The following is a 17,314-nucleotide window of genomic DNA, read 5'->3' as shown; positions in this document are numbered from 1 at the left end:
TCCTTTCCACAAGCAGTCCACCTGCTGAACTCCTGACAAATCGCCAGGTTGACTAACTGTCCAGTTGCTCTACGCCGATCTTCTGATTGGAACGAACACTGTGTACTTTTACTTAATCTGTATACTACATATATATCACCCCCCCCCCCCCCCTCCTTGTCTACGTGTTCCCCCTGGCTGCTGCACTGTAAACCGAAAACAAATTCCTAGTATGCGCAAGTGTACCTGCCCAATAAAGCGGATTCTGATAGCATCTTCACATGCACCTGAGAATCCATCTGTCGCCAAAGGCCAGGATCTCCCTTCTGTAGTGGCTACAGACTTCTCACCTAATTGAGGGCTGACAGTTTGGGATTCAGAATTGGATTCTGCTAGCCACAGATGCAAGCCTCGGAGGTTGGGGAGCAGTCACCCAGGGGGTGCAGTCTACGGGCCGATTCCCAGTTCGGATGATAATCTGTGATAGAAATAAAAACCCTGCTGATTGATTGCTAGTCATTGATTTCACCAATCAGGGAATTGGCCTGTAGATATATGGTAACTGCATGTTAAAAATACCCAATTGACAGATATATTTATTGTAAATTGCTTATCACTGCGTGTAATGATCTTTATGCTTGACTTGTATGCCTATGTCTTGCAAATTCTGTCTACAGTGTTTTAGCTTAAATAAAAAAAGTTTAAAAAAAATATATGTTTGTCCGAATAGGTGAAGCAAGGATTTCCAACATGTTGGATATCCCCTTTCCCCCAACCCAGGCACCAGGGAAATTGGGAATTGACCCGATACACCCCTAATGTATGGGCCCTATTAATTGTGCCAGCCTGAGTGTGATATTCATAGACTCTCATCCCTTGCAGTTTCTCAATCATTTTATTCATATACATTTCCTCCAGCAGCCACTTCCAATCCACAGAGAAACTGATAGTGTGTGTGTAATAATGTGTCTGCACTCTGAACTCGTGCTTTTTGTTTTTATGCCACAGATGAGATAGTGAGCATGCATTGTCCTATCCCATCACAGATGAGACAGTGAGCATGCATTGTTCTATCCTGCCACAGGTGAGACAGCGAGCATGCATTGTCCTATCCTACCACAGGTGAGACAGCGAGCATGCATTGTCCTATCCTACCACAGGTGAGACAGCGAGCATGCATTGTCCTATCCTACCGCAGATGAGACATCGAGCATGCGTTGTCCTATCCTGCCACAGGTGAGACAGCGAGCATGCATTGTCCTATCCTACCGCAGATGAGACATCGAGCATGCATTGTCCTATCCTACCACAGATGAGACAGCAAGCATGCGTTGTCCTATCCTGCCACAGGTGAGACAGTGAGTTTGTATTGTCCTATCCTGCCACAGGTGAGACAGTGAGTTTGTATTGTCCTATTCTGCCACAGGTGAGACAGTGAGCATGCGTTGTCCTATCCTGCGCCACAGGTGAGACAGTGAGCATGAGTTGTCCTATCCTGCCACAGATGAGACAGTGAGCATGCGTTGTCCTATCCTGCCACAGGTGAGACCGTGAGTTTGTATTTCCTGCCACAGGTGAGACAGTCAGCAAGCACAGATCCTTGACAAAGTGCGGTAAGCGCATGAAACATGTTTGACGGACACTATAGTGATAACAGCATTATTCCTGCACCAAATTGAGCCACCTGTGACTATAGCAGCACCCTCCAGTGATGTCATCATCCTGCACCCCACCGGACTTGGTGGGAGTGTGTAACAAGCAGTGGACGGCAAACATCAGGCTGAGGAATACCACTGCCACCATAGGGTAAGTCAGTTAGGGACAGACCATCTGCAGGACTGATGTCGCCTTCACTATTCCCAAAAAGGGCTTAAACATAGTTTTTAACCACTATTTTCTTTACAGGTGCCACTTTAACACATTTTAATATCATACAAGCGCTTGAATATTAATTTAATGCACTGTCCTATCCTGTCACAGGTGAAACAGTGAGCACGCGTTGTCCTCTCCTGATGACTGCGCAAGATAGCGCACACATTCTGCAGAAAACACAATATTCTCATTAAATAAAAGTCTGTGAAATCAAGAAGTTATAAACAATTGGAGAAAATGTTAACTAATTTCAGCTATATACAGTGAAAACTAGCTATGACATATCCACTGCAAAGGATGGGTCTAAAGAGAGGAATCTTTCTCCACATAAGTGAAGTGGCAGATGAGATATATATATATATATATATATATATATATATACACATAGATAGATAGAGAGAGAGAGAGAGATGGAGAGAGAGATATATATAGATAGATAGAGAGAGAGAGAGCGCGAGAGATGGATAGAGATAGAGAGAGATATTTTTTATTTCTTTTAATTATTAGTTTGCTTTCATCTTCTTTCCATAATGTGCCACTGCCCAGCACCTAAGAAGTACCACTGAACACACTAACACCTGATTAAAAAGGCAGGATGATGCAGTAAAATGTTACAATGAATGTTTTGCTGTTTTAGTTGACAATTTCAGTGGAGCTAGGGTGTGAATTTTCATGCACAGATGGATATTATTTACTTCAATGCACATCGTCCGGAAAACCTGCTTGCCATACAAAGCAATATAAACCAAATAAAACGATGAAAGCTAAATTTTACAGTTGGTCTTTCATTTAACTCCGTTTAAGGGCGACAGCCCTTGCAATCACTGTAGGATACGGATCTTTAAGTGAAAGTGTCCAATGTTTATCTTTCCATAAACCAATTAATAGGATTATTTTAAATTCAATAAACATTTCTTTTATGGATATTTATGTTCATTCTCCACTTTCTAAAAAGCTATGGATATTGTAATAAAATTCACAGTAGCAATAATTTTATGAGTCACAGTTGCAATCATTTTATGTAGACAAATCTTTCTTTGGTTACCCCACTTTCTTTTGTTAGGGTTGAAATAAGATGGGAACATTGATATCTGCTTAACAAGTGATGAAACAAAACACGCATTTAAGTTTTGATGCCATTTAGTATAGAGAATTATGAGGAATACATTTTGGGTGTACACTCTTAACAGTGGAAAAACATATAAAAAGAGCACACAGATGAAGTATTTGCCACAAAAACTCAATGTATCTGATCAGATAGCACAAATAGATGCATGTTCTGAAACTTAATATTAAGCAAGAAAAGCTTTGGTAGGCTAAATTAATTCAACCTCAGGCTGAGAAACTCAAGAGTCAGAATATTGTTCCAGTGTGGTGCACAGAAATCAACATTTTACAGATCCACCTTCTCATGGTTGTCACTTAAAGACAGAAATGCAGATTTGCAACTTTAAGGCAACATATGAAGGTGCGCATGCCAAGACTGGTGCAAACAGTATACTTCGCAAATGACTGTGAAATCAATTGCCAGCTGGTAAAAAGAATCCACTTGAAGGGCCTTTTAAAATCCATCAATGAAAAAACAATTAAAGGTTTGTGCACAGAGTGTTCAGCTTGGCATGAGGATACGTTCTAGGGCACATAATATATGGTCCCAGTTTTTGCAAAGAATTGCAAACAGTGTCACTGCAAAGAAAGTACACATTATGTGAAAACGACTCTTCATCATTGGAGCTGTGAACTTGGCAATTGTAGATACAAAAACCAGGATGACTGTGATTAAGGCCAGGAGTATATTTATACATTTGCCCAGAAGTACTTTGGCATTCACAGTCTCAGACTGTACAGCTAGTTGTTCTTGCTGATGGAGCTCCAGTTTAGAGACACGGGTCTGACACGATTCCAAAGCTTCCTATGAAATGAAAAAATATATATGTAGTTAAACACATGTAGGTTATTGTGTCCTGATATATTTCAACTGGAAATCAGATCCTCACATCAGTCTTAGAACAGATGAGCACAGATTCCAGTATACTTAACTAAAAGCAGATTAATAGTGGTAAACCATTTATCCTCTGCAGTTATGAACGCATATAAAAATCTATTATAAAATTGGACCACAACCGTAATGACAGGACAGAAGAGGACCAGGAACAAAGGGTAAGTATAACAGGACGGAGGTCAGGGCTGAGAGATGACATGTCAGATGTCAGGTCCATTTATGTTTATAATGAAATGCTGCTTCTTCAGAATGATATATTGCTAAACATAGAAAACAGAGAAATTAGCTGATGCACCCAATTCGCCCATACAAACAACAGCCATGCACTGTTTCTCACTGAGGTCTATACAGCTATAAGGGACCTTGTTCTATTATTTTTTCAGAACCAGCTTCCATGTGAAATAAAAATAGGGCAGTTGGTTTTCTTCTAATAATATTGCCCATTGTTGTTAAATTGTAAGCTAATACGGGGTTTCCCGTTTCTCCATCGAGTCTTATTTATTCATTGCAATTTTTACATTGGTGAAATTTTACTACATTTTAATTGTCCAAAACCATTCACCCAATTCTGCTCATATTGAAAAGGATCCACATTTTTTTTCCATGCTATAAATATCAACAATATTATTGACAAGAAGATAAGCATTGGAACAAGCATTGGTTGTTTTTCCTATAAGCTGCCAAATAGGTCAGTGTGTGCATGCCTCTCCACTGGTATGTAAATAGTGTACAGATTTTTACAGAAAAATAAATAAATGAGGCTATCAACTTGGTTTGTAGAAAAGAATCCAAATAAAATAAATTTTCATCTCAACACTACTGTAAATTGGAATCTTACATTTGTACTCATGCAGATCTTATTCAATCTACTTTGACTTCATTATATTTATTGCATTGTGAATATCTGTCTCAGTCCGCATTGTTGCCAAGAAAACATCTAATAAATATTCTAGAAAAAGCAATCTATGTACGTTATGTCAAAGTCAGAAAAATATCTCTATGCACACTACCATATTTGCACCTCACACAGGTCCGTGCTGGGCATGCGTACGCTCTCCCGTACGTGCGCATACTCACAGTCGCGGGCACCCGCAGGCGCATGGTATGCGTATTTACGGTAGAGTTTATGCGATCATAGCGTGCGACTCAATCATTACATATTTTCACTAATAATGTATTTTGTAGATCATGGTCCCTTTGATAGATTCTGAAAGTTTGGTTAATATAGAATGTTTATGAACAGAGGAATCCCTCTTTGTTTGATACGAAGGGTCAGACAGGAGTAATACAGTGGTGTTTAGTATCCATCGGAAGAATATTTAATTAGAAATATTCCGGTGTTGGTTTGAAGCAGATCAATCGCTCGTGCGAATAGTTATGGACATAAGAAGTTTATGAATATTTACTTTATTTGCACTTTATTACCCATGCGGCGGGAAACCCAGTTTCCCTCCCACCTGAGCAGTTGGAAATAGTCACAACCCACCTGTATGAATCAACCTATGACCTTTTGTTATAATGCGAAGCCGAATTCCTGTGTCCAATGAACAATGAGATTGTAGGGACCATTGAATTGTATTGTGTGTGGGGCATAAATAGGCAGGCCGACCGTATCCAGTGCACTCTCTTCAACGGTTCTCATTGCTGATAATCGGGAGCTGGATATCGAGGCGCATGCGATCGTTTCCCCTTGTGCGTAAGTTTTCTCCGTAATCATATTGTCTTACTGTGAGCCATCTCTCTCTCTCTCTCTCTCGTATTTTCCTTTAATTGTATTGTATTGTATTTCCTGTGTAGTTTATCTGGTTAGTTGGTTTATGTTATATTGTAGTGTATCATTTGTACTGTGATTCTTTTTGCAAATTATAATAGTTATAATACATATAATAGGTTTTGGACCCTAAGCCCAGGTATCTGTGCATTCTTTATAGAGTTAAGTATTCTCTGAGCGTCGGTGACGCTCAAGCAGCTTTGTAGTTAATCAGGTTACACCAGGTTGCACTTACACTCTGTCTCCACACTAAGGTATACTGTGTATCTCAGCGTTAAAAGTATAGATATAAAGGTTTAAACGTTATAAGCGTCTGCACCGCTGGTGATCTCCTCGTGGTCCCGAGCGTACGCTACGCTATAGCGAATCATCACGTTAGTCGGCAGCCAATAGCGTGCCTGCCTGTGATCACTGGGCCGTAAGCGAACGTGACGCTTGAGCGTCTCGACTACGGTTGAGCGATCGCTACACAACTTGCGTACCCTTACGGTACTTCTTACGTAGATAGCGTATAGTGTTCTTAGACCTCTTAAAGTGTTTTATATACGATAAATATTTAGCTTTATCAATTGGCGGCTCGCCCGTCCTTCACATATCTGCACTAGGTAGATCAGCAGACATTATCCCTCAGCAAAGGGCGGGAGGTTGTATCCCTCGTAGTGCTGACAGGATAAGCGTCTGCTTCGCTTAGGTAAAGAGTGCTGAAGGAATCCGGGAACCGGAGGTAAGAACAAAACGCTAGTGTCTTTTAAAACTGTTTATTTTTCTGTCTTGCGTACACACGCACGCACACATATATATATCTGCATTTCTTTTTCATTTTCGTATATCACTCTCCTGTCTGCCAGTTTTATAGTTGATAGAAGTGCAAAAAAAAAGATTTGCCGTTATTTCATAGTTTAAGAGTAAAGGTAATATAGTTAAAAGATAGACAAACACACAGTTTCGCCTGGGAGATAAGGCGAAGTCAGTGTGTTTGTGTGGTAGATGATCAAGGATCATCTACATTGATAAAAGTATAAAATTGTGTTACAGTGGATCTTTGCTTTGCGTATACGTGTCTCTAACAAAGACTTGCGTACGCAATCCAAAGGCCGACGCACGCAGCGTACGTTACGCAACGGAGCGTCCGGTTACGCCCACGTAGCTCAAGTCACGATAAGTTGATTTTTAACGCAAAGCGATAAATAACGCGAGGCGAGAAATAACGCAAGTCTATTTTTGGGTGTCCGAAATTTTAATTAACAGATCCTGCTCCTAATTGGTAACACACCTGATCTGAAGAAAAATTTCTGCGCAGAAATAGAAATAGAAACAAAAGTGTACATGTGATGAGTGAGTGTTTTTACAATTTTTAAAGGTTGAACCACAAGAAAAGTCGAGTACTCGTGAGGTACATGCGTGTAAGTGACGTGCACGGTGGCTAGGGAGGCATCTCTGGTTAAATATACAATTTTGAGCATTAGAGTATAGCAGACCAGGAGGTCATACTGTAACAAGACCAGGAGGTCGTACTGTAACAAGACCAGGAGGTCATAGCAGACCAGGAGGTCCAGGTACAGCCGTTAAGGAAGTCCGCTATACAGTTCACAGGCACAACACCGAAAAGGGTTGGTGCAACACCCATATAGGCCATATAAGCTCTGGCTGAAGGAATTCGCAGTCGTAAGTTTCGATTCCATTGGTCTTTCCGTACATAAGCTTAGTTGTTTGTGTACTAAACGACTGGACTGCACGTAAGTGTGTGCAGTAGTTAGTAATCTGACCTAATACCATTAGAGTAAAGGGGTCACAAACGCTATTTGTACACTCTAACGTGATTTGTGTAATTTTTTTTTATTTTAAGGGAAGTTTGCTGCTCACTCAGGAACTATCCAGCAACCAATAGTTACTGGAAAGAGTAAGTGTTCTTCGGATAACCCTCGCAGGTTCCAGTAAATAGAGGTTCAGGTCGCAGGGGCCCTAGGTCGAGTACGCCAGCACCATATCGGTGTGATCAGGTCGTATTGGTCGGCGTGGGCGAGTGAGTGGGGTACTCGGTAAACCGCCACCGTCAGCCTATTGTTGACATTTGGTTTTTCGTAAAGGGTTGGCTAAATAAAGCAACTCTTTCGAACTATGGGGGCCACTTGTTCAGGTAGGGGGCGATCAACCTCGGTTCGGGTTGATTCAGTGGTCCGACCAATTGGGTCGGCCAGGTACATAATGTGTGAGAAATATGGAAGTCACACAGAAACTTTATGTGATGAATGGGAGAGAATGACTGTACATGACGGGGAGAAATTCCCAAGAGTAGGTAGCTTCAGCTCAGAAGTGTTACAAAATTTAAAGGAGGAGGATATGTCTCATAAAATCAACAAAGACGAATCCAGCATTATGATTATTTACAGTTGTGGCAACAGGAAGGTGAGATACAGAGAGGTTTGGCTCAGGCGGCGGGATCTGGCTCTAACAGAAAACTGATTGCCACGGCCCCACCGCCACCATATATATCAGGAGAGAAGTTGATTGCGGAGAAAGACGCACTAAGGTGTAACACAAAATCACTTAGTAACTGTGTAAATGTTAATGATAATGTTAACCCATTAACCCATGCAAGTATTAACCCGTGCAAGTTGTACCCTGTTTTGAACTTTCCTCAGGAGTATGATCAAGAGGACGAATCGGCAACGATTTCAGCGCTCTCTCTAGCAGCCACCATAGCAGAGACCACAGTAGGCACAGCTCCACCCACGAGATTAGTAAAGGCCCCTAGCGGAGGGATAGGTGAGGTCGTATCAACTGGTAAGTACGGCACCATGCATTATGCTGAGACTATTTCACCACAGCCTGTAGAATCTACACAGAATGAGGTTGTTAGAATTACACCTGTTAGAGTAATAGCAGTGCCAAATGGGAAAACAGACGCATCAGGAGCCACTCCCATTAGGAACATTGCCATGTACACTCCATTTTCCCGAATGGAATTAAGGACCATAGTGTCTGAATTTCCTGACCCTAGAAAAGATTTAGTTGCCAGTCAAAAATACATCAGAGACTTAGGTAACACTGCAGAGCCCAACAATAAAGACTGGCAGATATTGCTGAGAGCATGTTTACCCTCAAATGTCGACGCAACTCAATTTTTAGCTGATTGCGGACTAGATCATGATGTACCTCTTACAGATGTGTACAACCAAGATAATGTGAAAAGAATAAACTTGCAGCTAAAAGTATTTCCCAGCGGTAGCTAAATGGAATAAGATATTCTCCATTAAACAGAAGGAGTCAGAGACAGCTGCAGAGTATTTTCACAGAGCATTATTAGAAATGGCAAAATACACAGGCATAGAGGACATTAAAACAGACACAAACCATCGGGAAGTAGCAGTATCGGTACTGATGGATGGTTTAAAAGAGTCATTGAAGACTAGGGTACAGACCACACAACCATGTTGGCGAGGTCTGTCTGTGGCTACTTTGAGAGAGGCTGCTATTGATCACGATAGAAACATCACCAGACACAGGGAACAACAAGGTGATAAATTAATGTCAGTAAGTATACAGGCTCTGACCACAAGGCAGCCTTTGTTTGTATCACCAAATCCTGTGGGTAAGTCAAGTATGGTTACTTGTTATTCTTGTCATAAACAGGGACACATGGCACGAGATTGTAGAGTAAAGAATCCACGAAACTCATACCAACCCCCTAGACAACGACACGACACACGACATTGGGAGCAAGGTCCGCAGAAACGGAGTTATGAGCCACATACAGGGGAAACAAAAAGATATCCCCCAAACAGAGACTGGCATGCCTCTGGTAGTTCCCAACTATCTCCCTCACAAGTAGTTGCTGCCAGCGGGATTCAGGGAGGTCACCATACCCAATAGGGGTGTGGCCATACCTGTAATCTGCAGCCAGTAAAATTAATTGCCAACCTTGGAAGTGAACCCGAGATCGCAATCAATGTAGCTGGTAAAACTTTAAACTTTCTTGTAGACACAGGGGCGGCCAAGTCAGTGATAAATTCGACAGTGGGCATGAGAACCACTGGTAGGACAATTCCAGCCATGGGAGTAACAGGAGTAGTCCAGCACTACCCTGTTAGCAAACCAGCCGAGATTACAATAGGGCCTTTGCATACCAAGCATTCCTTTTTGCTGGCTGCATCGGCACCAACCAATCTCCTGGGAAGAGACTTACTGTGTAAAATGGGGTGCGTCATTTATTGTACTCCTGAAGGTGTATTCTTGGACATACCTGAGAAACACGCTCAGGAAGTGCGAGACATGTTAGACTCCCCATCAAAATTAATGTCACATACCATTATGACAAATAGGAATCCATCCCAAATAGAAGAGATGACATCTCAGATACCAGAGTCACTTTGGACAAAAGACGGACAAGACACTGGATTAATGGCAAACGTAGCTCCAGTAGTTGTACAAGTAAAAGATGGTAGGATAGCTCCAAAAATCCCACAGTACCCTCTGAAGCCAGAGGTGGAGTTAGGAGTTTACCCAGTAATAGAGCGCTTGCTACAACAGGGCATTCTGGTAAGAACGTCCAGCACTGCTAATAGTCCCATCTTCCCTGTGAAAAAGAGTGGGGGGAGGGGTTACAGACTAGTGCAGGATCTAAGGGGGATTAACAAAATAATTGAGAGTCAGTTCCCCGTAGTGCCAAATCCAGCTGTCATCCTAATGCAAATCCCTCCCACTGCCAAATTTTTCACTGTTATTGACCTCTGCTCCGCTTTCTTTTCGGTACCTCTGCACCCTGACAGCCAATATTTGTTTGCATTCACATACAGAGGAGTCCAATACACGTGGACTCGATTACCCCAAGGTTTCATAGATAGTCCAAGTATATTTTCTCAGGCTTTGCATGATTGTTTACAGTCTTTCCAACCAGACAGTGGATCAGTATTGATACAGTATGTGGACGATTTATTACTGTGTTCAGATTCACTGGAAGCATCTCTGAAGGATACGAAACAGCTCCTGTTTCATCTTTCAGACACAGGACACAAGGTGTCCAAAGACAAGTTACAATTATGCCAAACTAAGGTAAAATATTTGGGACACTGTCTAACACAAGGACTGAGACACCTGACCGCTGATAGAATCCAAGCAATTAGAGACATGACTCTGCCACAAACCCAGCAACAGATCAGAACGTTTTTAGGAATGTGTGGGTATTGCCGTAATTGGATCCCAGGGTTTTCCATTTTGGCGTTACCTTTGCAGGAAATGGTCTCCTCAAACAAACCTGATAGGATTTCGCATACAGACGAGTCCGAAACAGCATTTGAGAGACTCAAACAGTGCCTAACGCAGGCACCAGCACTAGGTATGCCAGACTATGGGAAACCCTTTGAACTATACGGAACAGAAAGTGCTGGTTGCGCGGCAGGTGTACTAACCCAAAAACACGGTGATGCCAGCAGGCCAGTTGCATACTACAGCGCTCAGCTAGACACGGTAGCGCGATCCCTCCCCACATGCTTGCGAAGCGTTGCTGCGATAGCATTGCTAGTGACAAAAAGCGAAGATGTCGTGCTAGGCCACAACCTCACAATCCATACGCCACATTCAGTATCAGCCTTATTGAATTCTGCCCAAACCAGACACGTCTCATCAGCGAGGTTTACAAGATGGGAATTGGCACTAATGGCCCCCGTAAACATCACCATAAGGAGATGCAGTGCATTAAATCCTGCAACGTATCTCCCAGGTGTGCCTGGTCAGGCACAAAGGGTGGAAGGTGAGAGTGATGGGGAAGGAGGATTTAATACAAAGGAAGATACACATGATTGTATGGAATATTTGACCCAAAATTTTACCGCAAGGCCTGACATCAGTGACAACCCACTGGAAGATGCAGAACTCACGTTCTACACAGACGGTAGTTGCCATAGACAGTCAGACTCGGGAGACTTGTGTACTGGATACGCAGTCGTAGATGACCAAGACACCATAGAAGCGGAACCGCTAGGCCCACCTCACTCAGCCCAGGTTGCTGAACTGGTCGCCCTAACCAGAGCATGTGAATTGGCTAAGGGTAAGTCAGCCAATATCTACACCGATTCTACATACGCATTCGGGGTAGTCCATGATTTCGGAGCCCTATGGCGCCTCAGAAATTTCATGACGGCAGCTGGTACACCGGTAGCGCATGCAGCTCACATAAAAAGGCTTCTAACAGCGATACAGGAACCCGACAGAGTGGCTGTTATCAAATGTAAAGCACACACATATAGCCAAGACCCGGTATCACTTGGTAACAGCCGAGCAGACGAAGCTGCTAAGTTAGCAGCTGCTACCCCCATACAGACAGACACCACACAATTGATGGTATTTAATACCATTAACACACAGAAGTTGTGTGAAATGCAAAATTTGTGTTCCACACAGGAAAAGGCAGTCTGGAAGGCAAAGGGATGTGGCCAGGAGTCCTCAGGACTCTGGACGGATGGACATGGTAAACCAGTGGCCCCCAGAGCATATCTTCCATGTCTGGCTGAAGCAGCTCACGGGCTGACTCATCTAGGCAAGGAAGGGATGTGCAAATTGGTAAGAGCCTATTGGTGCGCCCCAGGATTCTCCTCTCATGCGAGTAAAAGAGCAATGTCATGCCTTACTTGTTTGAGAAAGAATATTGGAAAGGCAATACCTACAGAACCATCCCACATCCCACCTGCCGGCGGCCCTTTCCAGGTAATACAAATTGACTTTATACAATTACCCCCTTGTCGGAATTTGAAATATGTACTTGTTTGTATAGATGTTTTCTCAAATTGGGTCGAAGCATTTCCTGCAGCTACAAATACCGCTATGTTTACTGCTAAGAAAATTGTGCAGGAATTTGTATGTAGATATGGTATCCCTAGAATAATCGAAAGTGATAGGGGTACCCATTTTACAGGTGATGTCTTTCAAGGAATGTGTAAGTTGATGGGAATGGATAGCAAGCTGCACACTCCGTACCGTCCACAGGCGAGTGCGAAGGTCGAAAGAGTGAACAGCACTATTAAAAATAAATTGAGTAAAGTGATGGCAGAGACAGGATTGACATGGCCAGAAGCTTTACCCATTGTATTGTATAGTATCAGAACCACTCCCAGGTCCCCTCTTAATCTGTCTCCCTTTGAAATCTTGTTTGGTCGACAACCGCATGTCATGATTAACCCTCAGGATGATTTGAAATGTAACAATGAAGTGACTGTAAAGTACTTGATTAACATGAGTAAACAGTTAAGGAATCAAAATGATAATCTGAAGTTGGTGATTCCTGATCTACCTGATAGTAATTGTCATGACATTGAACCTGGGGATTATGTAATGATACGGAATTTTCTACGCTCAGGTTGCCTTATTGACAGATGGGAAGGACCATACCAGGTCTTATTGACTAGCACTACAGCATTAAAGGTTGCTGAGAGAGAGACTTGGGTCCATTCATCCCACTGCAAGAAGGTTGCTGATCCAGAGAAGTCCCGTGATAAGGACCAGACGGTAGAGGTTGTATCACTGGAGTGTCTGTTCCAGGAGGACTGAGGCGGCACCTGAGCCTTGAAGACCGAGAGCTGTTGTCGACTCCCCACTCCCTTTTATTATTTTCCTCCACTTCCCATCCCCTCTCCCTCAAATTTCTTTTTCCTCCTTCTCATTCTTCTCCGTTTCCTCCTATAAGATGGACTTGCCCCAAGAGACTGTGATCCGGATTTTCCTGTTGACCATGATGTTGACCAGAGCAGTCTGTTCCGGCGAGAGTACCATGGAGGTCGATAGAGGTTCTGGAATGGGTTCTGATGATAAAGATGGAGGCGTAGTTTTCCAGGATCAACCTAACCAACAAGCAAAGGCGAGTATCAGAAAACGATCCGATAGCATTGACCATAGAAGAAATTGTGACGGATTGTTAGCTGAGGAAAACTGTATCTGTAGGCTCTGTAACAATGTCATCGAAGATGGGTGCATTAAGAAATGCCAATCCAGTTTTAATATCCATATGGACCGGCATCCATTGAGTGACTATCACTCCTTAGTGGGTAATGTGTTAAACAAAACAGATTGTTGGGTATGCTCTCAAGTACCTCAAGGTCATAGCAAATCAGGGCTAGTACCATTTCCTTTAACGATAGGGGAGGTACTTGAGTTAAATGGTGGGAGACCGGTGGACAGGAGGTTTAATATCTCCAGCCCTCCTAGTTTGAAGCTCCACCAATACCATGTGGATAGGTCCCTATTATGTTTCAACATCTCCAATCCCAGAAAGCCGGGAAATTGGGAAGTGTCATGGAGTAACCACACCATGACCTTTTCGCATAGAGCAGATAGAATGCCTACAGATACACAGCTTGTACGCCACATAGCCAGTAGAGGAAAATCTTTCCGGTATAGGTACACCTTAGGAAATAGGATTACGAGAGTTGGAGAAGTATCACCAGGATACTGTGCACATATCGTACAACCTGATACGTGTATTAAGCAGATGGAAGAATTAGGGTTAGGAGAGTTCACCTGGAAGGTGTGTAATATGGTTATGTCCTTCTCCGTCCCATATGTTCTCCCCGATGATGCATATTTCATATGCGGGAGAAAGGCGTACAAGTGGCTTGCCCCAAACTCTGAAGGATTGTGTTATATTGGAAAAGTATTGCCTGAAGTAATGACTGTAACACATGATAAAATGAAAGACATACATCGTGGTGCCCAAGCTCCTTATACTCACACCCATTACGAGCACGTTGTTAAAAGGCACCTGATAGAGAAGACAGAGCATCCGGCCTCTGATCTGATAAGTGAATCCACCGGGATTCAATTCTTAATCGCGTTAGATTTCACCCGCACCGCTAGAGGAGTGCTAAATTATAAATACATATCGGCGCTCGCAAATTTGTTAGATAATATCACTGAAATGTATGATGACACGTTTAGATATACTGGAAGGGAACTTCAAGCTTATAAAACAGAACTGGTGCAGCATAGAATGGTTCTTAATTACCTCACAGCAGTGACAGGCGGATATTGTGTTACATTGGCAACACAGTACGGCGTGAAGTGTTGCACGTATATCACGAATAGCACCGAGGATCCGGTCGAGGTCATAGACCAAAAGATGGACGATATTCTCCAATTGAAGTGGGAATTTCGCCGAAAACACAATCTCACTCTTGCTGCTGTAGGTAATGAGCTGACTGGTTGGGTGTCATGGTTGAACCCGCGAAATTGGTTCTCCGGTTTGGGAGACTGGGCTCAAGGAGTCATAATGGATGTTGGGAAGTTTCTCCTATGTATCTTAGGTGTTGTCATATCAATTGGCTTGATATTTAGATGCGGTCAGGCTTTAATGAAGTGCAAACTAGAGATGAGCGCCTGAAATTTTTCGGGTTTTGTGTTTTGGTTTTGGGTTCGGTTCCGCGGCCGTGTTTTGGGTTCGAACGCGTTTTGGCAAAACCTCACCGAATTATTTTTGTCGGATTCGGGTGTGTTTTGGATTCGGGTGTTTTTTTCCAAAAACACTAAAAAACAGCTTAAATCATAGAATTTGGGGGTCATTTTGATCCCAAAGTATTATTAACCTCAAAAACCATAATTTACACTCATTTTCAGTCTATTCTGAATACCTCACACCTCACAATATTATTTTTAGTCCTAAAATTTGCACCGAGGTCGCTGTGTGAGTAAGATAAGCGACCCTAGTGGCCGACACAAACACCGGGCCCATCTAGGAGTGGCACTGCAGTGTCACGCAGGATGTCCCTTCCAAAAAACCCTCCCCAAACAGCACATGACGCAAAGAAAAAAAGAGGCGCAATGAGGTAGCTGTGTGAGTAAGATTAGCGACCCTAGTGGCCGACACAAACACTGGGCCCATCTAGGAGTGGCACTGCAGTGTCACGCAGGATGGCCCTTCCAAAAAACCCTCCCCAAACAGCACATGACGCAAAGAAAAAAAGAGGCGCAATGAGGTAGCTGTGTGAGTAAGATTAGCGACCCTAGTGGCCGACACAAACACCGGGCCTAAAAGGCACCTCAGGTAAACAATGGAGATGGATGGATTGGATACTAGTATACAATTATGGACGGACTGCCACGGTTAGGTGGTATAAAAAAACCACGGTTAGGTGGTATATAATACAATTATGGATGGACGGACTGCCTGCCGAGTGCCGACACAGAGGTAGCCACAGCCGTGAACTACCGCACTGTACACTGGTTGATAAAGAGATAGTAGTATACTCGTAACAACTAGTATGACGACGGTATAAAGAATGAAAAAAAAACCACGGTTAGGTGGTATATATTATAATACAATTATGGTTGGACGGACTGCCTGCCGAGTGCCGACACAGAGGTAGCCACAGCCGTGAACTACCGCACTGTACACTGGTTGATAAAGAGATAGTAGTATACTCGTAACAACTAGTATGACGACGGTATAAAGAATGAAAAAAAAACCACGGTTAGGTGGTATATATTATAATAAGAATTTACTTACCGATAATTCTATTTCTCGGAGTCCGTAGTGGATGCTGGGGTTCCTGAAAGGACCATGGGGAATAGCGGCTCCGCAGGAGACAGGGCACAAAAGTAAAGCTTTTACAGGTCAGGTGGTGTGTACTGGCTCCTCCCCCTATGACCCTCCTCCAGACTCCAGTTAGGTACTGTGCCCGGACGAGCGTACACAATAAGGGAGGCTTTTTGAATCCCGGGTAAGACTCATACCAGCCACACCAATCACACCGTACAACTTGTGATCTAAACCCAGTTAACAGTATGATAACAGAGGAGCCTCTGAAAGATGGCTTCCTAAACAATAACCCGAATTAGTTAACAATAACTATGTACAAGTATTGCAGATAATCCGCACTTGGGATGGGCGCCCAGCATCCACTACGGACTCCGAGAAATAGAATTATCGGTAAGTAAATTCTTATTTTCTCTATCGTCCTAAGTGGATGCTGGGGTTCCTGAAAGGACCATGGGGATTATACCAAAGCTCCCAAACGGGCGGGAGAGTGCGGATGACTCTGCAGCACCGAATGAGAGAACTCCAGGTCCTCCTTTGCCAGGGTATCAAATTTGTAAAAATTTACAAACGTGTTCTCCCCTGACCACGTAGCTGCTCGGCAGAGTTGTAATGCCGAGACCCCTCGGGCAGCCGCCCAAGATGAGCCCACCTTCCTTGCGGAATGGGCCTTAACAGATTTAGGCTGTGGCAGGCCTGCCACAGAATGTACAAGTTGAATTTTGTTACAAATCCAACGAGCAATCGACTGCTTAGAAGCAGGTGCACCCAACTTGTTGGGTGCATACAGTATAAACAGCGAGTCAGATTTTCTGACTCCAGCCGTCCTTTAAATGTATATTTTTAAGGCTCTGACAACGTCCAACAACTTGGAGTCCTTCAAGTCGTCTGTAGCCGCAGGCACTACAATAGGCTGGTTCAGGTGAAACGCTGATACCACCTTAGGGAGAAAATGCGGACGCGTCCGCAGCTCTGCCCTATGTCGAATGGAAAATTAAATAAGGGCTTTTATAAAACAAAGCCGCCAGTTCAGATACTCTCCCGGCCGAAGCCAGGGCCAGTAACAGTCACTTTCCATGTGAGATATTTCAAATCCACATTCTTTAGTGGTTCAAACCACTTGGATTTGAGGAAATCTAAAACTACATTTAGATCCCACGGTGCCACCTTA

At 43.3% G+C, this 17,314-nt stretch overlaps 1 protein-coding gene across 3 annotated transcripts in view; it reads right to left on the bottom strand.

The window, feature by feature from the left end:
- Nucleotides 1–2,973: 2,973 nt before the first annotated feature.
- The window catches only part of TMCC3 (transmembrane and coiled-coil domain family 3), a 227,844-nt gene continuing 213,503 nt past the window's right edge, over nt 2,974–17,314 (bottom strand). For all 3 annotated transcript variants that reach the window (XM_063927611.1, XM_063927610.1, XM_063927609.1), the window contains exon 4: nt 2,974–3,763. In XM_063927611.1, the coding sequence (XP_063783681.1) occupies nt 3,461–3,763 (303 nt within the window). In that variant the 3' untranslated portion in view covers nt 2,974–3,460. The remainder of the gene's footprint in view (nt 3,764–17,314) is intronic.

This window comes from Pseudophryne corroboree, chromosome 6 (assembly GCF_028390025.1).
Source record: "Pseudophryne corroboree isolate aPseCor3 chromosome 6, aPseCor3.hap2, whole genome shotgun sequence".
NCBI lineage: Eukaryota > Metazoa > Chordata > Amphibia > Anura > Myobatrachidae > Pseudophryne > Pseudophryne corroboree.
The sequence above is the reverse complement of the archived record's forward strand: the minus strand, read 5'-3'. Positions and strand labels throughout refer to the sequence as shown.